The 24,610-nt window shown below is 42.1% G+C and overlaps 1 protein-coding gene across 5 annotated transcripts in view; it reads right to left on the minus strand.

The window, feature by feature from the left end:
* Positions 1 to 24,610, minus strand: part of ARHGEF4 (Rho guanine nucleotide exchange factor 4) — a 155,895-nt gene that overhangs the window by 70,093 nt on the left and 61,192 nt on the right. For 3 of the 5 annotated variants that reach the window (XM_081191095.1, XM_081191096.1, XM_081191093.1), the window contains 2 exons: positions 24,226 to 24,546; positions 22,085 to 22,214 (listed from right to left, as the gene is read on the minus strand). In XM_081191095.1, coding sequence (XP_081047221.1) covers positions 22,085 to 22,214; positions 24,226 to 24,546 — 451 coding nt within the window. Of the gene's footprint in view, positions 1 to 10,469; positions 10,788 to 22,084; positions 22,215 to 24,225; positions 24,547 to 24,610 lie in introns of those variants that run through there. The other 2 variants (XM_081191094.1, XM_081191097.1) reach the window with 2 other exon arrangements.

Genomic DNA, 24,610 nt, shown 5'->3' on the forward strand with positions numbered 1-24,610 from the left:
TAAAAAGTCTATAACATAATAAGAATTAAATATTTGAGACTCTCAGAAATGGGTGCCCAGATGCAACCCTCTAGCAAACATCCTAGATGTTGGCAACATAAAGCACATACGTTGGCAGCATAAAGCACTGTTGATATATCATTTCCCAATTAAATATATTTGAAGTTTGTAAGGGGTCGTCCGCGACACACATTTGGAATATGCACAGCTCTGTCTGCAACATTGCTCTGTACTTTAATTCCTCAGCTCATTATCATTCTTCATTCACTTTCCACAGTCCATTGTGCTGACTTTCTCCAAGAAGGCTTTGAAGTGTTGAAATTTAGAGAAATTCGGTTAATGGACTGATCATTTTCTGCTGATTGATTGTTACAAGTATTGGCTGACAATCCTATCCAGCCATTGGAAAGTCTATTATATTCTTCAGATTTCTCTATGTCAATTTTTACTATACAAAAGTCCACCTCGGGGCATTACAGGCTGATTTATTACATTTGTAAATGTCTTACTTTGTAAATGAATATAAGGCTGCTGGAAAACCGAGTGTCAACAGGTGATATGAACTGAGGACAACCTACACACACACACACACACACACACACACATTCACAGATCCCAATCTAGATTTGGGGCCATGCATGTGCAATTTGCATTGAGAGTGGTAACTTCCATTCACTTTAATGGGGGCTTCCCCCCCAGATAGATACAAACTGTAGACATGGTGGGTCCAATCCAGATAGAGACTATAGTGGTGGGGGGGCAAAGAGTTAAAGCTCACTATGCTCACTATGTTAAGCTCCTCAACAGGACTAGGGGACCTGTGCTGGGAAAATGTGTATAAAAAACAAGTTCTCCACATTTAAAGGGTCAGCTATGTAGCTAAAGTAACTAACATGTGGTTTGGTCCCAATTCCCTTACTGTGCCACAAATTATGGCACTACCAACCCAAGTTTATGATGGAATATGAAAAACTAAGTTTAGAGGGCTTTCATATTAACTTTAAAAGATCTTTAGAAAGATAAAAGAGAGCAATGATGCACCAGAACTCTATACAGAGCTTCAGGTCTGAAAATCTTTGTTTAGATGTTTTTGACCACATTTTGGATGCTAGTTAATAATTAACTACACCTAGTGGAAATGTCACACTGAAGTGTGGCTGCTTAATTATTACAAAATGGAGCAAACCTCACTGCATCATTCGAATCCCTCACCATGACATCAAGCCATATTGATGTAACTATGTCAATGCAATCATTTCCATGACAACAGACTAGCATGTTCCAAATATAGATGTGTAAAAACTTCAGCAGAGGAAAAGAAGGTAGAGATAAATAAGAAAGATGCATAAGATTTCCAGATACAGATAGCAAAAAACATAAACATCATGAACAAGCACTATACTACAAATTTATGCCTTCAAAATCTTTGCAAGGTGACTTACTCTGTCTCTTAACATTAAAGGCACAATGGAGTTTAACCCATATTTGGCAATGGGAGTTCTATTACCATGTTTGAGAACTATAAATAAATTGCATTCAAACCCAAATAACTCTTTAGTTCAGTTAGCTCTCATTTTTTAATATAAAGTTCTGCAGGCTATTATGGAAGCACAACCACCAGTGTTTGTTCAAGCAAAGCCAGTACTTTCAGAGGAAGCTTCCCAACTGGAGCGCCAGCTCAAAGTCTAAGAAATTGGCTCATTATTAAACAATGGTTTCTGTTCTCCCAAACCGGATGTCCTTGGACTACACCTACCATCATTTCTGTTTACTGGCTGTGTTCAGTGGCGGAGGAAGAGGAGTGCGGGGGGAGCGCACTGCCCCTGGCAGCGCAATCCCGGTGGGGTGCCATCGCGGCTGCCCCCCCACCCACGCTGGGAGCCACGCCCCTGCAGGCGGTGTGCCATGCCCCCGTGGGAGACGCGCCACACCCCCAGGACACGCACCAGCCCTGCCCCTGCCTGCTCTCTGCCCCCAGGTGCTGGAGCATGAAGCTCTGCCACCGGCTGTGTTAACTGGTTTTGATGGGAATTGTAGTCCAAAACATCCAAAGGGTACCAGGTTGGAAAGGCTGTATTAGCATATCACATTTTTTATTATGTGGTTCCAAGTAGCTCTCTTTTTTCTTCACTGAAGGACCTACTACCCTATCTATTGAACCACTCCCTAAATTTGTAGGTCAGAACCCAGTGGTAAACTTCTGCATTGATTTGAGTTCCCTATATGGCCACTTTAGTGAAATTATGATGCTTTTTTGTTCACAGATGAAGACCCTCCACTCTCCCCATGCATCAGACATGTGGCATGTTGTGTGGGCTTCTGCTACAGTCAGATTTTGAACAGTAAGTGGCTGGTCATGGTTGACTGTGGCTACTGAATTAGTTTATTTACAGAGTTATTGTCTGTATATATCACAGTTGCTGTGTTTTTGTATTTTGATTCCTTGGACCTGATTATTTCACATTCATATATTTCATGTTTGTATATTTGTGAAATTGTCACAATTTACTTGCGTTTACTTTCTTTTTTGTGGCGGAAATAATAGTCTAAGAAAAGAGGGGCAGGGAGATTTTCAAAATGCACACCAGGCACGGAAATGAAAGCAAGCAAATCAGTGACCCTCCTGCCTCATTATATTTGCAAATGAAATTATTTTCCAAGTTGAGTGTCCCTTTTTGCATATGTGGGTGGTGGTGACACAAGGCTGGACCAGAGTCTGCTAAAGAGATTGCTCAACTAGCCTTTGCTTTGGGGAAGGGTCTACTGCTGGGCCAAACATGTGTACACCCTTTGTGCCCTGCATGCCTGATCACAACAAAAGATGCTATTGATGATGAAAGCTGCTGCTTAAAATTGAATTTTCTAGGAGCTTATGCATAAGAATGCCCTTTGATATGGTTTGGATTGTAATAAATTACTTCAGTAGCGTGCAGTAAGAAAACAATGCATGGTTGTGTTTAATAAGATTACTGTAGTTTTATTTGTGTTATGTGCTGTGAACAGAGAGGAAAATATGATTCGTGTATTTCTAGCCCTGGATTTGGCTTAGTTTTAGGCAGCTTGGGACATGCATTTTCAATGGTGCCGTTATTTTTATGCATAAAACTCTGGTAGAGAGGCTGTATGTAGCCTTTCTACCACATTGGCTGCCAGCTAGTTTTTGGGCCCAATTCAGTGCTGGTTTTGACCTATAAAGCTCTAAACAGCTTAGGACCACAGTGCCTCAAGGACTGCCTCTTCCCATATGAACTGACCCAGACCCTACAATCATCACCCTTCTTTGTGTGCCTCCTCCATGAGAGGTCCAGAGCGTGGCAACTCAAGTGTGGGCTTTTTCTATGCCCAAAACTGGAAAGAGGAATGGCTCCAAAAAGAGATGATTGGCAACTAAAACTGATGAAATACACAGAGATGGCAAAACTCACCAGAAGATTAAGAGATCAAGATGAGAGACTTTTTTTAACAGAATGGGGTTGGGGTTTTTTTTAATATATGAAAACAAATTGTAAACAATTAAAAAGGTTAGTAGGATTGACAAAAACACAAACAGTAATAAATTTAGAGGAATTACAAAGGATAAATTTGTAAAAAGGATAAACTTGGATATGCAGTAAGAATACAATAGAAAAAGAAGAAACCGCAGAAGGGGAGGGAGGGAAGTCGCATAAAATATTATATGATTTGTGTACATTTATATTCATTGTTGAAGGATGGAAAATGGGAAAACTGAATTTTATTTTATTTTTTTAAAAAGTGGGCTTTTCTGTGGTGGCTCCCCACCTGTGGGGCGCTCTCCCCAGGAAGGCTCACTCGGAGCCTTCATTACGTATATTTAGGCACCAGGCAAAAACATTCCTCTTATCCCATGCCTTTGGCTAATTAAACAATCTTTGGACTTTTAAACTGGGGGGTATTGTTTATTATTATTGTTGTTGTTGCTGCTGTTGTTGTTGTTATGCTATATATTTTTGTGTTTTTATACAAGCAGCGACCATTTTAGGTGTTAAATTGACACACAATCACTGGTGTGTGGGTCCTTTTGGACCAGGAAGAAGGCAGAACAGGAGCAGGATGGATGGAAGAACATGGGTAGGGCAAGGCAGAATGGGGCAGGGCATGCTAATACACATTCTGTTGACATGTGGGAGGGGGGGAATGGAATCCCCAAGCAAAATGGATAGTTAAATTATTATTAACTATCATTAATAATAATAGTTATTATTTTTGGTAGTGCCTATCCATATGCAATATTTCTATCTGACATGTATTTTCAGCAAACCTTTCTTGCTTAGTTTTCAAATGCTAGCAACTCTATATTCCCACAGTGAAGTCTCTGACCCTTTAATTTCATTCAGTTTCAGGACTGGTGGCTCTGCATTTATCTCACAATTCAATGCACCTTGATATAAGCTGTTGCACGTAAAGATCAAAGCTAATTTACCACAACAGAAAGAGCCCAGTTATTTTAAAGAGAGAGAAGGAATTAATAACACCCTTTAATGATCTAGAAAATTATTGTGCGCTTTCTCACCTGGAGTCACAAACGAAACGCAAGGGAAAAAGGAGATTAAGAAATTCATCAGAGTAATTTGTGATGATGAAAATGATGAATCCCACTGATGCCTTCTAACTCGCAATATGTCAATTCAAGCATGAAATACAATGTCTGCACTGGTATATGCTTTGGAGCACCTACGGATTTATTTTTGCTCTTGAAAAGGTGCCAAATGCTTCTTTCATCCTTTCTCTGTTGCATTTTGCTTCTTCTGAAGGCATGACCCAAAGACACAAGGTCAATTAAATCATACACAGCAGTCCATGGACAAGGTCCATATATTAGTACTTCAAGGTAAGTTTCCAGATAAAAGCATCTTAAAAAGGAAAACCTCACAGACTAAACAAGAAAGATGCTAACCATCAATTCTGTTATCAATTCTGCAATGCAAAAAAATGCAGCCTTGGAAATGATAAGCTAATTACAAGGAATGATAAACCACTGCTAGCTGTTTTCATGAAAGGAACCAGCATATTAGTCCCTTGTTTTGCTACCCAGAGATTCTTATCATCTGTTGACTGCTAGAAGGTCCTCAATCCCCTCTGTGACTATAAAAGCTAGGAAAGATGATAACCTGCAATATATATGCTATTTTTCACAGATGAACCTGAAGAATTTTCAGGGTGTTGCATAGAAAGAACAGAAGTGAAGTTATACTAAGAGCCCTGAAGTTGACCAAGCACTGAGCCACGACACCCACTATAAAGGGAATGGGGGGGGGTGTCAAAGAAACAAGAGCACTAGCCAATAGCCTGTGGCTATCCAGATGGCATATGGATTACAACTCAAAGAATCCTTGAGCATTGGCTATGCTGGTTGGAGCTGATGGAAGTAATAAACCAACATCTACAGGCTGCAGGTTCCCCACCCCTGATTTATAGCGTATCAAAAGTCAACCACTCTCATTTGCCACCGAAAACTTAGTGTTGACACAAACCCATTTCATTCACTGTCATATCTCTAGCTAGGATAGATCCTGATGTTCCATGGATGAGGAGGAAAAGCCCAAGATCTCATGCTAGTTAAAGCTTTCCTGACTTCTGTGGGTTACAACCATGACACTAAAGTAATATTTTTTTAATGTATCAAGTCATAAATGTATCTGTCTTTACACTAGGCTCTGCAACTCTACAACTGTACATCTTCATCTGATTCTCTGCCTAAATTAATTAAATGACAATTTTAACCACAAGTTCTTGTACCCCAAACAGCCTTGTTCTACCTGAATAAACTCTGCAATGACACCTTCATGAATGAGCATGAATAATTTAGTCAGATTTCCTATTTCACTTGATTCTGAAATGCCATGGTATGCCTACACCAGCAAAACTGCATGCCTTCATCTGCCCCAGCTGCAACAAAACATGTCTCTCCCATATCGATCTCTACAGCCACAGCAGGCATGCAACTCTCCAATGGTTTGACTTCACCCCTGAAGGTGCACTCTTCCATTGTCTCCCGAGACAGCTGGATGCCAACAAGATAGGCCTCTGATAAATCTAGCTTCCTTCTTATAATTTGAATTCATTCTTCTCAGAGTTATTAAAATGAGTATTATTTCAAATGACACTTCACCAAAGCTTTGTATTGTTGTACTAGAAATAAACCCACTTCCTGTTCCCAATATACTCAAGAACTTCATTTGCCTTATTTGGTTTCATCATGCAGTTGGCTCATATTCAATTTTGACAAACTAAGACAAGCATTTCCTTTTGGGTCCCTAAACAATAGCACAGCTAAACATTTGAATTCCTCTCCAGATGCATGAAGCAGGGATGGCCCTACCATTAGGCAGACTGAGGCAGCTGCCTCAGGTGGCAGATGTTTTGGAGCCAGTGAAATGCTAGAGGCAAAGAGTTGTGTACACTGAGTAGTTCGCCCTGCACATCATAAATTAGCTTATTGTCCTTGGATATGTTAGAGGATGCTATCTCATCACCAGTGTTGAAGTAAGATTCAGCTGCCATTCCAGTCAACTTCAATATGCAGCAATGTGGGGTTGGGGGCATTTTGCCCTTTGCCTGAGGCAGAAAAATTGGGCTAACCCTAGAATGCCTTTACATTTCATGGAACTGATTTTCACTGTGTTCCTGTTGCTCAAATTTGTGAGGTTTTCCAGTATACCTTACATGTCTTATAAACTCCTCATCTGACATTTCCTAAACTCACTTGATTGAATCAGTACACTGAAGATAAAATTAGACACCCAATGGAGGATTTTGTTTTCAATGTTTGGTGAGGCTTAATGTTTACCAAAAACAATACATGGTTATACGTGCATCCACACACTGAGCACACACACCTAGACAGAATGGAAAAATCATAAAATCAATTTGTTTCATAATAGTCCCATAATGTAATAAAAATGTAAATCATAAAGACTGCTTTATTATTTAATTACATTTTACATGTTTTCTAGCTTGCAGAACCTCAGGCTCACCAGCTGCATTACCAATACCTTTTCAGTAAACGCAATATCCTGTTAATGAGCTAAAGAAATCCCTTTTCATGTTTAACTGTTTCTCCCAGCAGATCCACAGAGCACCAGTAAAAATGTTAATCCTGCTTCGACATTTTCCCATTTAGAGTTATGGTATTGACAAAGTTTTATAAAACATATTTAGAGATCCAGGTAAGAGCCTGGTACATAGTTCCACTATCTTTCTTTCTGTTTAAAATATTGGGTGTTTCAAGAAGTGTTTTTATTATGAAATCAGTGCTATTCATGCATTCAAGTTTTTTGCAGCAGCCACATGCAACTTCGTGGACTTCACAATGCCAGTCTCTCTCTCTCTCTCTCTCTCTCTCTCTCTCTCTCTCTCTCTCTCTCTCTCTCTCTCACACACACACACACACACACACACACACACACATATTTAAGCCTGATTTACTCTTTCCTTGGAAAATCCACTGTTAAAAAAAAACCTGTTGTCAACAACCTGTTTGCAACATCTGAATGACCCACTTACAATATTAAGATTGTCTGGAAGCAGCCATTAAAAATACGGAGTTGTTTTCCTTCTGGCTGTCTTTGCTGTTTAATTGCTCGTTCTATTTACCATAAGCAAAATAGATTGGGAAATGAATTCTTTGAGAAGCTTGTCCTTTAAGAAAAACGTCAGTCACCACGAGTCCTTCCTGTGTCAATGTTCATGAGGCTTGGCAAAAACTGTGTTGTAATCCAAACCTCAAATGCCTTGAGCTTTTTCCTCTTAACAAACACAGCATGGCAGGACAAGTACGGTATTAGTTAAACAATGGCATGGCAAACTCTCTCTCTCTCTCTCTCTCTCTCTCTCTCTCTCTCTCTCTCTCTCTCTTTCTCTCTCTCTTTTGGAGATGGGTTGTTGTAAATTACCACTGGAAGAAGCATTCTGATGAAGAGACTTCTCATTGTCCTCCATCCCTCCGAGTGGGAACAGGATGGATGTCAGATCTAAGTCAATTTGGTACAATGACAATGAGCTACTAAAATCTTACCAGTCTCCAACAGTAGGTAGCAAGAAGAGAACTGTAAATCTTTCCTATAGCTGAAATAAAGAGCCCATAACCTTAAGTCGAGCAGCCAGCTACAAGTGCTACAATTCTTTTACCCAAGCTGCCAGCATGGTGGCCCTGATTTGGATGGACCCTAGCAGGAGCTGTAGAAAAGCTTTAACCCTTTACCCACCACTGCAGTCCAAGCCTGGCTCAAAGGCCCCATGTGTGCAATTTGCATGGATGGAAAAACTCCAATTTGCTTATTTTTTCCTATGCACGTTGCAGGTGCAAGGAGCCCAACCCACATCAGAACCATAGCAGGAGGCAAAGGGCTAAAGCCCCCAAACTGGCAAATTGTGTGGATGTTTTTAACACACACAAAAACCCCTACACTTAAAAGGCACAGCTACATAACTAACATAGCATGTAATTTTGCCCTGAGCCAGTGGTCCTTTGAGAATCTCCCTCAAATTCCCCCAAATTTTTTTTCACAAAGCCAATTTTCAAACTAACAGGAAGGAAAGTGAAGATTTTTTTTTCTCTGTGTGTCCACAGACCCCCTAAATCCCATCCATGGACCTCCTAAGAACCCCTACCCTAAGGTATCATTTGCTTTTTAGTCCAAAGCCACAGTAGAAACACAAGCACTGCTAAGACCTTATCTCTACTGCAGAATACACATCAACTGCAAGGTAAATCTTGCATTATAACTCCAATACAGTGAGACACCACATATCAATGAATAGCTTTCACTGAGTTATCAGACAGCTATAAAAACAGGGAAACAAACTGGATTGCTCACTCAGAAAACATCAGATGATAGTCTACCGTGGATTTATTTTTCCATATCAAGCATACACACATTTTATCAGATGCACATCTTTTGCACAGGATGGGGCTATACCACATGAGCCATAAGAAGCCATAAGGTTAGGTATCTTTGCAAGACAAATTTATTATCATTCCAGTAGAAATCTTGCAAATCGCAACAGAAGGGTTGCATGGAACAGGAAGAGATACTTTCAAAGGGTTCCAAAGATGAAACAACCTTCTATCCAATCCAGGCTTCCAGTGTTAGCACACAGCAAACCTAGTGGAAAATACGGTTCTCTGTCATGCCTGAAGGCCCATGCCAAAACTAACCAAAGGGGAAAAGTAGCTTATTACCAACTAGTGGATAATGAAACTGATGGGCAATATCAGTCCAAAACAGAAAGCCTTGCAGTTATCAATATCTTGATAAGAAATTAAATGTTCATCAATCAATGGTGAAATCAGAATACTGCAAATTCTCCCTATTATATCATGTTTACAGTTCTTACCAGTGTTAGAAACTGAGTTATGAAAGCTAGGAGCTAAAGGTACCTTAAACCTAGATTGGGGCGCAACAACGGAATGTCTAGGTGTGCTTTTTTATAACAAGAATACAAAGCTGAAAATGAATGAACTGCAGCTAAAATATTATGTCCATTTTTCACATGGTCTGGTCCTTCCCTTGCCCACCCCCATAGTATTCTTAAGAGGGTCTCTGAAGTAGCTGGGAGTGAGGAGGCAGAAAAAGGTCCCCTTCTACTCTGCAATTTTAATCTGAAATCTTAGGCGCAGTACTGTGCCCAGAGCTCGGAAACTCCTTAGGGCTAATGAAATTCCCTGTCGCAAAATGCGCCTATAACAATGGGAGTTTCGAACACTGGTTCTTACCTATGAACATACAGTGGTACCTCGGGTTACATACGCTTCAGGTTACATACGCTTCAGGTTACAGACTCCGCTAACCCAGAAATATTACCTCTGGTTAAGAACTTTGCTTCAGGATGAGAACAGAAATCGTGCTCCGGCGGCGCGGTGGCAGCGGAAGACCCCATTAGCTAAAGTGGTGTTTCAGGTTAAGAACAGTTTCAGGTTAAGTACAGACCTCCAGAACGAATTAAGTACTTAACCCAAGGTACCACTGTATATTACATCACTTGAATGACAGATGCCAACGACACTGAGCCAGAACAGTGTTGGAAATGAATAATAAATAAGATAATTCTCAAAGAAGACAAAAGGGACACAAATCAGACTGTAATAGGCTGTAATGCTAATCTTCCTCAATAATTTAACAAGGGGGAAGGCATGCTGTATTGTGGATTTTACAACTTCGCCAATGTGGAAACAGCAAACTGACAAAGACTATAAGCATCTTTTCAAAACCTTGAAATCCTTGCTTCTGAACTCTTGATTCCTGAAGTGTGATCAGGTGCTTTTGCTTCTGCTACAGTCTTGAGTAGTATACCAAGCACAAGGCATAGGTACAAAGCTCTGAGGTTATCTTGTTCTGCTGCCCAACGACCACGCTGCCCATCCTCAGTTATCAAAATTCTCCATTTCTTCCAATTTTATCTCCCAAGGTCAGTGCAATATCACAGAGCAACAATTGAGCTTTCCTTACCAGAAGCTGAATGAAGACTCTCCAAGCTCCAGTATCTGGAAAGGACACCTCTCATCCCACTGCCACCACCACACACCACTCCACTGCTATCTGAATCCGAACCTGGGGAGAGCCCCGAGCTGCCACTGCTACTGCAGTTTTCTCCACTGTGTGCACCGCCAGACTCGCAGCTGGAGCATTGCTGGGTCCTCATGCAGGCAGGCAGAGGGGAGAGCCAAGAGGCTCTGCTCTTCCGGAGAAAGAAGGGAGATGGAACAGCACCGTGCAGCTACGCACAGGGCAGTGGCACCAGGTCCTGCTGTCTCAGAGCTGTGTGGGATTCCTCTCCTCTGAGTTGCCAGTCGCCTGCACGATGCAACCTGACATCATAGGGGTCCGTCAGGGAGGCTCCCTCTGTGACTGATGAAAAAGCCTCAGCTACCGTTTGCAGAAGCTGGGCTTGCTTCTAAGCTGATTGCCAAGGCATTAAACAACCCGAGGACTAGATCACCGGATCGAGAGCTTAAATTCTAAAGGGTCAAGAAATAAAGTGACAATATCCTTTGCACACATACCTGTGAATAAGGCCCGCAGAAAAGAATGAGACTGACAGCTAAGTAAACACACAGAGGAATGGGCAGCACATGTTCACACTGTCCTGAGGATATCTAGAACTAGCTGGAGCTGCAGCAGTTAAAACTGTTTTACAAGGCACTGGAACCACCACTACATAATGGGGGAAATATACACTCGAAAAAGATCAAATCCAAAGAAGCAGGGACTGGCCCTCAAGACTATGTGATTGGTGATGTGAGGCAAAATCACTTTTTAAAGTGCATACATCATATCAGGGAACCTGTGACTCGTCAGGTGTTGTGGGGACTCTCATCATCCTTGACTATTAGCTGCACTGCTGGAGCTGCTGGGATTTGGAGTCCAACAAGATCTGGAGAGCCACAAGTTCATCATCCTTGGTTTAAATAAAGTTTCACTCTGAATGTGGAATACATACATGAAAACATTTTGTGCTCCTGGCTCATGCTTTGGCACACAACTGCAAGTGCAGGAAGCATTCCTAGGGAAAATAAGGCATTCAGGTGGTTCAGAGTTTTTCATGCTAAAAGTACATATTTCTGTGTGAGGTCTGCAATTCCCAAGTAGAGTTCTGCTAACAGACAGCTGACCAGCACAGGCTATGCAAAACTATTTTGTCTTTTGATAAGCACACCTAAGACATGGAGAAATCCCCAGAGCTTCCTGGGACGATAAGAAATTTACTAGGATTGCCAATTTTCCCCCAGGGCAGGGTTTCTGTGCCCTTGAGACACTTGTATACCAGGAAAATTTCAGGAGGAGTACCTTTCTCATCCCTGTCTCTCCATGCAGGGAAAGCTGCTAAATGTTTGCCTTCACAAAGCCATTAAAGGCACTGGAGCTCAGCCAGAAAACAGTTGGCAGCTCTAGGACCTACAAAATCCCCCATGGATGCACTTTCCATCTTTGTCAATCTACAAAAGTTAAAATAGAAACATTCTTGGAATACCGTCTTCCTGAATGCAACTAACTGTTGCATTTGTGATAATTCCTGCAACAGGTTGAAATGATTAAAGTATGCTTCCTCCCTCACAAAAAACAACAACCACATTTTGCTGTAAAATATTAAATATGTCTCATAGACATTTGTTTCCCTCCCAATGTTAGCTGAGAGAGAGTCAGAGAGATCCCACTCCTGTGCACAGTGAAACAAAGACAGTACAAGACTGCATTCCCTGCAAGGAAGGAATTCAGCTTTTAAATATGCAGAGACTATGAGCAAAGAGACCCTGCAAGTATTTCCAAGAGGCACAATCAACTGCTTCTCTTATGGGGCCCAGACAGGGATGATATGACATAAGCTAGAACACGGAGAATACAGTTGAAGCAGGCTGAAGCCTTACAACTCTACAAAGGACACCTGTTGTCCATCAATGTAACCCAATTTATTTCAGCTGGGTGTCCTTTTTTCTGTACATTTTGATAATATTGCACACAGACTGAAGTCTCCAGCAGGTCAGACCTAAAGATGACTGAAGTCATCCTTGAATTTCAAGACAAAAGGAATCTCTCCCATGGCTTTTTGTTTTCTGATGAACAGTGTTAATCAAAGAACAGCCTTATAAATGCTCGGGAAAGTTTGTTTTATTCTATTTGAAAGATGCAAGTCATGCCCCTCACTGTCTTCAAAGCAGCTTCCAACAACAATTAAAATATAAGTTCATGATAAAAAAATAAAACCAGTTAGCATTAGGTCTCCTATGAAGAAAGGTTTCCCCAGCTGGAGGTAATGAAGATCTTACATATTTAGCATCATAGAAGACAGCAAGATTAATCTGCTCTGTCATGAGGCATTAATGAAGCAAGGTACAGAACAGCCTCTCTCAAACAGCAGAGCTGTCTTACATGTGGTCAAGCTCTACATGTCTGCCAAACAGAAATACCAGCAGCCATCTGGATGTTCATTCATAATGGGTCTATGAGGGGGCATGGAAAATTCCACAGGGCCTGGCTCTTGTGACATAGAGTAGAGTTGGAGCTGCAGTTGCTGTTTCTGCTACTACTTCCAGCCACTGGTATTCTGACTCTGCCTTCAACTAAGGGCTCATTCACACTTTCACTTGACCCGTATTTCAATCATATTGTGTACCCTTTAATTATTGTTCCACAGCTGTGGCTTGCAAAAATCCAATCTTACCCACTAAACTAAAGCTTAGTTAAACCAAATCTCTGTTTGGTTTCCGCACATCTGATGAGATCTGATTCAGTGAGTGAGATCGTCAGAGTCCTAAAGTTTCCGAGCACAACTACCCTGTGTTGGTCTGAGTAGCAATGGTGGTCAGGCCATTGTATTTTTTATATAGACATTTTTGATAGCCACTAAATTACGTGTTGCGATGCTGAGCCTGTTGCTTAGATCTTGTATGCCTTGCTGCAGCAATAAAAGATTATGGTTGATGTTATAAAAGCCAGAATGGATGATGTGCAGTTGGTTCTTCAAGGTGTGCAATAGATCATCTTTTGCAATTTCACTGGGGTCTTTGGAGGGAGGGGTAAGATTTTGTTTTGGCTTTTCCACAGGGTTCTCAATGTGTAATCCTTAAAATGGTCGCTGTATGTTTGCTTGTTTCTTAAAGGATTTAAATCTTGCACCTTCAATCCCGATTGACACCTTCAGGGTGGCAAACTACAGGCAATATATCATAAAAACAATAAAAAGACAATAAAATTCATGAAGCAACATATCAGCAACCACACAATACCAAACTGCAGCTCCACTGAGGTGCTCTGTCACATTCTAATTTAATTCACAGAAATGGAGGCAACATCATTAACCATGTTTCCTGACCTATCTCTCATTTATTTAATGTGGAACAAGCATGCATGGACACATGCTTTAATCTGAACCAGGATCACAAAAGAGGGGAAAGAAATGAAAGAAGAAATAGGGCAGTGATGCTTTTATTACGTATAGGACCTACAGGTGTTTGAAATGCAAGTTTTCAAGTTACCCAGTTTCTTCCTCAGATTTAGATGGTTAGAGATATATATGGCAGGGAGGAGTCAATGCTGCATTGTAAGGACATGAATGCAGAAGGAAGTAGTATATTAATGAAGATGCTGCTAATTAGATTATAAATAGCCTATGCAACTAAAATTCAAGTTGCAAAGAGTGTGACTCAAAAGTTAGCACTGAGTATTTTAAATGCCAAGTGGTTCACATAAAAGTATCATTTCAGTTGCCTGTTTCTCTTATTCGTGACCATCATTGCTACTAAGAAAAAAGATACAAACCCTTTTTGATGAGGATTGGCCATGCATTTCTAAATATATAACAAATATATACCAAATTTCATATTAACCTGCGAGACCTAGATTCTATGTCACTTCCCACAGATACATTTTTCTTCAAAATGATTAGAAAAGCAAAAATGTGACATTTGCTGCAAAGACTGTGCTGCTGTTTCAATAGTGTTGCCTGTGGGGGATGCTTTGACATAGGCAACCTTCCCCTTTTTAGGGTGTGGGGGTGCAGCTTGAAGAAATGAAAGTGTTTAATTCAGTTTTCTTGTAGCATACAATAGGAATAGTGGGGAAACAAAACAGGCCATTTTCTTGAGAATCTGCAGTGCCTGACAAACATGGCACTAGCAAGAGCCAGGCACTGAGAGAGCTGAATCAGAGCTCAGGAAGAAGCTAGGGCATGGGATGTAGTTGGCTAAGGTGAATGGACAGCAGCAAACCAAACAACTGGGTGAAGAGGAGAACAAGGGAGAGAGAGAGAGGAAAATAGCTGGGGCAGAAAGCAGATCAGGGCACAGGTGTGAGAGAGCAAATGTGTGTGAGAGAAAGCATGTGCATGCCTGTAAAGTCATCTCAAAGTGGCTGTTTAGAAACTGGATTCTGTGTAGATGTGAATGCATGCAGATTATCTCGATTCTTTCAAATGTGGCTTCCACCCCAGGTTTGGCACTGAAACTGTCTTTGGTATCCTGGTAAATTATCTAGACTGGGAGATGAAGGGTGAATGTGATCCTGTTGATTAGCCTCCTGGACATCTCAGTGGTGTTCTTACCCTTTCCCATCCCCAAGATGGCACTAATTTGCAGTGGCTCCAGTCACCCCTGAAGGATAGGTCACAAAACAATCTGAGTGAGAGACTGCTGGTGTGCTTCTACCGAGGCTCCATAGAGAGCATTCTTACATACTGTATTTGTGCTTGGTTCTCCAGTTGTACAGCTAGGGAGAGGAAGGTGCTCCAGAAGGTCATAACCACAGCCCAAAGGATTATTGGTCATCCTCTCCCATCTTTGGAAGAACTGTACGGTTCCCGTTGTCTTAGGAAAGCAAATAACATCCTGCAGGATTCATCTCACCCGGGACACGGTCTGTTTGCACTACTGCCTTCTGGCAGGAGATATAGAAACATCAAGTCAAAGACAAATAGACTGAAAAACAGTTTCTATCCAAGAGCTGTGGCCTTTTTGAATGCTGTAACTCAATAGTGTGACCTGGGAGTTTGATGGGTGTGGTGTGGGTGTGGCTGGAATGTGGTTTGTTTGGTTGTTGTTGTTGTCTTGCTTTTGATGTTTTAAGGGATGGCATCCAATTTCGTTGCACTTTGTACAATGTTGCACTTGTGTAATGACAATAAAGAATCTATTCTATTCTATTCTAAAAAAGGTGATGCTTAGAGACTGTGGCTGTATCCCATGGCTTTAGCCGTGTGTACTGCTGAAATCTTGTATCCCGTGCTATTTCAACTGGAGATTAGGGTTCAGTATCATCAGTATGTTCTTTTTCATCACATCCCAATGTTTGTGATCAGAGGTGGACTTGTTGCAAGCATCCAGACAAGGCAGAAATAGTGTTAGTTTGCCATTCTGTGTGCAAGTAAAAATTCTAACGGGACAGGTTAGTTGATTATCACTCTCTGTCTTCACACTATATTTTCTCTCCTTTATGCAATGACTGACAACTTACTGGGTTAATTAAGTAGAGTCTTCCATTAGGACCCTGATATGGGACTCTGTGGTTATTAGAATTGGAACAAGCCAGGATCTGAAACCAATTGCACCGTCAGAAGTTGCTTCTAGTAATCTAAGTCAAATGGGGCTGTCATTTTTTAAATTTTAGAGTATCTAAAATACTAGATTTAGATATGTTTTCCTTGACTAATAGTTTCAATTAATGGTCATTTGATACAGATTCCACATAAGCTACAGATTTTTTAAAAGATGTACCTCCAGAGGAACCATTCTGAGACCTGGATCATCTCAGAAAACAGCTGCTGAAGATGAAGCAATTTTGCACAGTGGAATACGGCCCTCCCATGTCCTTCATTCTGACATTAGAAGAATTAAGAAGGACAGGAAATGAAACAAGTTACTTTGAATTACCTTCTTTTGAAAAGGTTGCAGTTTCATTTTGTGAACTTTTCTAGTGCTGAGCTAATCACATATCAGCTTTCCTTCAGCTTGCAACTTTGCCGTAAGGCCACAAATGTACCATGTTTATATCAGCGAAGAAAGCTAGTTTGCAAATCTACCAACTGCCAGCCAGACTTCCTATGCCCAACGTCTCTTTTCAGTCATGAAAAAATTGACACTTTCATTTGCAGAGCTTCAGAAATCATTGGTGCACTCTTCCATGACTTGGTCACATGATGATGTTATATTACAGTGCACTGACAGAGATTCCCTCCGTTTCTCCTGCAAAGTTTCTCAAATGCTAGTGATTCAGTCAATGGGAGCGGAGGTAATTTATTGCTGAGAAAAGAACTTTCTTGACCTCTTCAAGGATGAGTGCCTTCCCTCTGAGAGTCTTCTTGGAGACTAATGCATCATGGCCCCACATCTTGTCGACATTGATAGACCCCATCTGGTGATTAGTTCGCCCCATCAATTCAGCATTTTGACTGTAGTATTTCTTGTACTGTTTTGAAACCATTTTCTTGAAATGAAAGTAGTGCCATTATTTTTGTGTATTTTTCTATGTTCTGCTATTGTTGTTTTTATGCTTGGGGCTTTAGTGTTGATTTAGTGTGTTATTTTTGATGGGGTGGTATATTTATTGCTAGCTGCTCTGAGTGTTTTTGGTTAGAACAAGATATAAATTATTTGAAATAAATACAATAGATAAATTATATGGGCATGTTTGGAACATAAGAGTGTGTGCAACTGTTATTTATACAATACCCTTCAGTTAATCTCCTTTCAACTTATAGTATGAGACAGCATGTTAGAATTTCAAAAATACTTCCTCTGGCATCTTTTATAACCTTGCTAGCTCCTTTTGACACCTAAGAGTTCATCAAACAGTTCAACTTTGATGTACAGAGCAACACCACCACCATTACGTCATTCACTGTTCCTTCTATACAGTTTCCCCCCAGATATAACTGCGCCCCACTAGTTCTCTCCATTCAATCAGGTTTTCATTATGTCCCTTAAATCAATGCCGCCCTCTAAGACCAAGAACTCCAGTTGACTCAGCTTGGCACATTAGCATATAAACATTTGTAATACAGTCTCTCTCTTCAGGTGTCTTTCACATTTGTGTTTTGACCTGTGGTGCTTTGGCCTCTCCGAATTGTTATCCCGTGCCCCTGCACTCACAATGCCTAGATCTATGCCTCCCCTATTTAAATTTTCACCAATTTTATCATATTTCTCCCAGAGAGATTTGTTCCGAACCGAATCCTCCTCAGCACCTATCTGCTCCCCCTGCCCCTCAAAAGTTGCTCAGCCACCTTTTTCATTTTAAGTGCCAACAGCCTGATTCCATCTAGGTTCAAGTGGAGCCTGATCCTTTTGTGCAGGCCTAGCTTGTCCCTGAATGTTCCACAGTGCCTAACAAATCTAAACCCTCTCCCTACATCATCATCTCACCCATGCACTGAGACTACAAAGCTGCCCCATCTAGCTGCCCCTGCATGTGGACCAGCAGCATTTCAGGGAAAGCTACCTTGCAGGTCCTGGCTTTCAGTATCCTACATAGCTACCTAAATTTTGCTTCTAGGACCTCATGACTACTTTCCCCCATGTTATTGGTGCCAGCATGCACCACAAGTGACTACTGACATTTTCCTATCTCCCAGGCTAGCTAGACAGCAGGAGACATCTACAACCCTTGCAACAGGCAGGTAATTCACCCTGTGATCTGTACACTTATGACATACCCAACTATCCTAATAATCAAATCATACACTACCAGAATCCCCCCACCCTCCAGAGATGTACTCTCACAAGAGGACAGCGGGCTCATCCTCCAAAATTGGGTCCCTTCTAAGGGATTGTTTCCCGCTTTCTCAGAGCGATGTAGGGGAGCTATCATCATGGGAGTGCGACACAGCTATAATGTCCTCAAAGACTTCATCCACCAAGCCCTCTGCCTCTCAGCTAAATGTTCAGCCATCCTCTAGCCCTATATGCACTAGAGCACTAGAGAGGGGGAGGAGAGATAAACAGCCCATCAAAGAACAATATCTTTTAAAAATTGAAAAACTGCAGGACGTTGTTGTGAGATGAGAAAACAGCATTTCTTGTTCTCTACTTCTCCTTTTTAAGGGCAACATGAGCACTTCTCCTGCTTGAGTAGAACAGTGAGAGAATACTTAACTCCCAAAGCATTTTTTTTAAAGTTCATAACGCCTGTCATTTTATGCTGTTCAGTTTCCATTACGTGCCATTCTTGGGCATGTTGGGCTAAGTTGCTGTGTTTTGTTCCAGTGTCCTGAAGCTTGTGAATAATTCCAAAGGTTCTAGCTAAGGTCACAATATTCAGTTTCAAAATATTCTGTGTAATCCAAAAGTTACCACTACATTTAATAGCATCCCTTTCCAGGATAACATCTAGAGCGTTCTAAAACCTAGGGCACCACCTATTGGTCAATCTCCATATATATTTCAACTCTATTAAAATAGTTTAATTCTTTCTCTTCTAAAGAACTTCAGACAAAAGGTTAACAGAGTTGAAACAACTGTAATTAGTTCTGTGGTAGAGCTGGAGAGAAGGCAGAAATAGGGCTACAGCTAACTCAGCAATCCCATTAGTTTCCCATGTGTTCCTAAGAAACTTTTAAGGAACTTAGAAAGCCTCCTGGTTTTTTGAGGAATAAGTGGGCAAAGGGTAGATCATCAACAGTATCACAGATAATGAAAGACTGAGAATTTTCACTACCAACTGAAGTCATTTTGTATGGTAAAGTTCAAATAGTAGGTCACTGAGACTGAGATAAGAAAACACCCTTGAGCTGGAGGAATTAAGAAGTGGATTTCTGGCCTCTTGTTCTTCCAATATTGATTGATTGCATCTATACCCTATCTTTTCTCTAAGGAGCTCAAGGCGGTGTACATGGTTCTCCCTCTCCTCACTTAATCCCCACAACAACCCTGTGAAGTAGGTTGGGCTGAACAGACATGACTGGCCCAAGGTCACCCAGTGAGCATGTCTTAGTGGGGATTTGAACACTGGTCTTCCAGCTCCTAGTCTGATGCACTAACCACTACACCACACTGGCTTTCCTTCGTTATAGTTCATTATATTTTTGTCTGTTGAAAAAGATGCTTAATACATTTCACTGCATTCTAGTTTCCAATGGGGATCATCAAAACACACATTCTGTTCTTTTACTTGCTATTATTTATGCTGCATAGCATTTGAGGTCTTTTGACAATGGAAGTGTATATCTAAGGATAATAGTAATTGCATAAATAGAACAGAGCTGAAAGCAGGACATTTAAAAATGTTGGTGTATTTGGAAGGGTCCAAATGGCATAAAGATGTTTGCTGGGGAGAGGGAATATTCTCCCATTGCCAAGGCAACCAAGCTCATGTGCAACTTGGTTGCCTCAGCAATGAGAACATTAACTTCCTACACCAATTTAAACCTAGAGAAAACCTTCACTTTATTTACCCGCAATAAGATGGCCACCTATCTAAATCAGATTGGCTTAGTGGCTCTGTAATATCACTGTATTCCTTACACAATCCTTATTGTCTGGGATCACACAGGGAAGGCAAAATCCTATTCTCTTTGCTGTCAGTACCGCCACCCCAGCACTAGGACAGCAGAGCAGAGGAGAAACAAGAGTTTTGAGTCACTGTGCTATACTGTGCAGTCAGAACGATCTACTCATGATGATTCCTGTCCTGGTAATATCCTGGCTAGAGTACTGTAATGTGTTACACATGGGTACGTGGAGCTGCCCTTAAAAGAGAAACTGGAAGGTTCAGTTAGAGCAAAACTCAGCTGCTAAAATTCTGATGCGTACCTTATTTTGGAAGATCAACATTGGCTGCCTATCCACTTTTGAAATCAATTTACAATGCTGGTGTTTACCTTTAATGACCTAAACAGCTTAGGACACAGATACCCAAAGAGACCCCTGACCATTAGGTCCAGTCGTGACAGACTCTGGGGTTGCGGCGCTCATCTCGCTTTATTGGCCAAGGGAGCCGGCATACAGCTTCCGGGTCATGTGGCCAGCAGGACTAAGCCGCTTCTGGTGAACCAGAGCAGCGCATGGAAACGCCGTTTACCTTCCCACCGGAGCGGTACCTATTTATCTACTTGCACTTTGACGTGCTTTCGAACTGCTAGGTTGGCAGGAGCACGGACGGAGCAACGGGAGTTCACCCCGTCGCGGGGATTTGAACCGCCAACCTTCTGATCAGCAAGTCCTAGGCTCTGTGGTTTAACCCACAGTGCCACCCACGTCCCATTTCCCCATACTAGCCTGTTCAAAATGGCCTCTTTAGTAGGGGCATTATGTTGACACAAAGGAAAGGGCCTTTTCTCTGGTGGTACCCTGACTTTGGAATGCCGTCCTTAGATGATATTGGGATTGTACTCTATGCTGTTCTTCATTTTTCACTTTGTCTTGTTGTGCTTTGTTATGGTTATTTGCTGGTTCTAAAATATATTTTGCTGAATTAATCCTAGTCACACTTTTTGTACACCACATTGATGAACAGCAGTTAAGAAATTTTCATTTTAAAAAAGTATTGTGAACTGTATAGAAACTGGATTTTAGGAGGTTTTCAAAGGGTTGTGTGTGCCCCTTCAAAGCTCCATTTTCACTGTGCAACAATTTTGAGAGGGAGCACTTGGTGTGACCCTAATTAATGTATTGTGTCTCCCCATAAGACTTCTGTGAAAAAGACTAGCAAGGCAGAGCGTATCAAGGCAATACCTTATACCTTTGATTTAAGAAAGGAATTCTAACAGTTTGGGATATTCAGGTGAGGCATCTCCAGAGAAACTAATTTTCTGACAAACCTCCCTAAGTGTTCTTTTCAAGTCTAGGAATAACATGTCTTTCTCCCCCAACTCTAATTTATGATGTACTCCTGGTATCTGTCTAGTTGTGCCATACATGTGTGGATTTTCTTTACGGAATAAAGAGTTGGCAACAAATTGCTTTCCTTCCATACCCAGGAAAAGCCACCACTGCAGGAGGAGACATTTTGTAATGTCACCTCTCTCAAATGTGAAGCCCTCTGGAAGGGGCAGAACCCAGAAACCTTGAAAATGCACATAGATAATTCAGTATAAGTCATCACTTTAGCAAAATTCTCATCTAGGGCCACCTAGGGCTCTCTTTCATTTTCTAACAAAGCTTCGAAATCAGGCTTATAGCTTCTCTGACAACTCTTGCCAAAGAGATGTAAACTGAACACATAACCCATCTCCACTAAAATATTTCATCACATATCTCTTATATAGAAGGGAAGCACCCCAAAGTGACTAAGAAAGTCACTTCACTTCCTCAAGTGAAGCAGTGAAATGCCAACAGTAATATTTCAAAGAAGCTGAGAATTACATATGAAAGCTTGACACGACATGGGGAATCTGTGGCCCTCCAGACTCTCTAATGTTGGACTCTCTAATGGCCAATAGCCAGGGATTATGGAAACTGTACTCCAGCACCAACAGGAGGGTCACAGGCTCCCCACCTCTGGTGTAACACCCATATGTAATACAAACAAAATAGTACAGGGTGGAGATGGCATAGGCAAACCATTTCAAAATGAACCAATATAATATAAATATAATGTGCTGGTCAGAAATCAGGTGTCAATTTAAACAGTACTCATACCGGGAAATGAGATGCGCCGCCTCAAACCCACGCAGTCTAATCCTGTAGGTGTGCTCTGGGAATAAAGGTGCAACTTGAGAGGAAGGGCTTCAAAGGCCACAGGTGAAGCAATGAATGGTCTCATTTTAACCTAAAGAGAAAGGTAGTAATGGGTAATTAAGGACACACTTAGCTGGGACTCCGAAAAAGCATTTACCTATTTTTTAAAAATACATACAGTGGTACCTCGGGTTAAGTACTTAATTCGTTCCAGAGGTCCGTTCTTAACCTGAAACTGTTCTTAACCTGAAGACCACTTTAGCTAATGGGGCCTCCTGCTGCCACCGCGCTGCTAGAGCACGATTTCTGTTCTCATCCTGAAGCAAAGTTCTTAACCTGAAGCACTATTTCTGGGTTAGCGGAGTCTGTAACCTGAAGTGTATGTAACCTGAGGTACCCCAGTATTGTATTGTCAATGTTGTTTTCAGACCCGGTATAGTTAGACAGAAAAAGGGAGAGGAAGAGCAAAGCAAAGATTCTAAAGCAAAGAAATGTTATTATAAAGAGCATAAGGAACTTTGTATGTATCAGCTGCGCAATATGGGTGCTTCCAAGGTGAAGGATTGATAAACAGATCGTTCACTGATGTGGGCTTTCCAGTGGGTGGAGCTTGACCGAATGCATCTATGCTGTGATTAAACAAAGAAAAAAGAGCATCTCGATAATGACAGTGCCATGTAAACCAGTGTTTCCCAACCGGTGTTCCGCGGCACACTAGTGTGCCGCGAGACGTTGCCTGGTGTGCCGCGGGAAAAATTAAAAAATTCGAAAGATAGCTTCATATCCGGAGAGGCGGACTTCAGGCGAGTTTTAATTTTAATTTTCCTTCTCCCACTTAATGCCCCACGCTCGCCCGAGCAGCTTGCAGTCCTCGGTAACCACGGCGACCCGAGGGAGGGGAGGGAACAGGGAAGTCGAGGGCGGCGGCGAGCCGCGATGACGTCAGTGGGCCGCGCCGCCTCGCCCTGGCACGGTGTGAGAGCCCCGGCTAGTGGCGCGAGCTTCGGAATAAGTGGGATCCGCATGCGCGAGACCGAGATCGCGGGTAAGGAGCTCAGCCCTGGGCAGGAGGAAGCGGGGCCGCGCGTGCGGGCCACATCCCCACAGAGAGCGAGCCTCCCCCGGCCCACCACTCCGGGCAGGTCCACTCGCATGAGGGGGCGGCGATGGCGACGGCCGGCAGCTTGCCTGCAATGCCATCCCTCGAGCAGGCGAGGAGCCCGGAGGCTACCAGATGCGAGTCCTCTTTCCCACCCTGCTCGGGAGTCCAGAGCACTTGGTCGCATTCAGGATCTAGAGTGGGGAAGCGGGGCTTGTGTCTGGGCTGGACACATTGGGCTGCCTGTGCCGCTCGACCTGCGGGGAGAAATCAGGGTGGGAGTCACGACCGTGAGGCAGGGCTGCCAAGTGTGGCAGAAGAGGACACGGCCGTCGCACCTGTCCTTAGGTAGGAGCTTCTTCCGTGTCGACCTGCTGCCCTAAAGTCTTGGCTTTTTTCTTGGCTTTTTGGCGGTTGGCACAGAAGGAAGGCAAGGGGGAGGGGAAAAAATTGAAACTTACACTTTCGTGCGTCCCTCCCGGCGTGACGCTGCGCGCTGACGTCACGGGGCTGTAATGGTGGTGTGCCTCGAGATTTTTTTCATGAAACAAGTGTGCCTTTGCCCAAAAAAGGTTGGGAAACACTGATGTAAACAATGCCAAGATTTTGCATGAACAAGTAGCACAAATTCCATAATCAATTCCTGCCTGGAAGCACCCTAAGACTCAGTATGATGGATCTGAAAGGAAAACAATGGCACCCTGTATTAACCCAAGGGGAATAAAGCTGTATCTGATAGCTTTCATCAATAGTTTTGATTATTTATGTTTTTAAGAACTGTAAACTCTTCAACCTACTCTCCCCATCACTAGTGAACAAATCATGATATAAGAAATGAAAGATAAGCCATTGTGTTGAGGAGTCTCAATGCACACGTGACTGCCACATGCTGTTAGAAGTAAAGAAAGCAGCAGAACTGATTAGAGGAACAGCCTGAAGAGAGAAGACAACAGTAGAGAGATGCAGCCAGAGAGACCAAACAATATTATTTTTGGTTCCTTACTTTTAAATGATCCTCTGGGAGGTTACTTGATTCAATCTCTCTGTCTGACTGTGCCTCTTTAACAAGCTTCCTCTTCCGATTCCTTTCCATCCATGTGTCATCAAAGCTGAAACGCTTGTATAGGGGTCTGTGTCTCTTCCTCTGGGCATGTTCTTTGGCTTTCCCCTCCTGAATATGGAAGGGAAGTATCCAGGCCTTGCTCTCTATGTTTGAGAGTGAGGGTGGAGATAGTGGCATCTGAGTAGACCTCTTTCTGCAATGGAGACCCCATTTCTCACCTGGTCTCTTTTCTGGTGGGATTTGACTTTGTTGGATATTCTCCTGTTTTATAAGTAACAGGTGAAAACAAAACAAAAATGTTGTTTCTTTGTCTTTTGACTATGCT

The sequence above is a fragment of the Podarcis bocagei genome (genome assembly GCF_964188305.1).
Source record: "Podarcis bocagei genome assembly, chromosome: 4".
In the NCBI taxonomy this organism is placed as follows: Eukaryota; Metazoa; Chordata; class Lepidosauria; order Squamata; family Lacertidae; genus Podarcis; species Podarcis bocagei.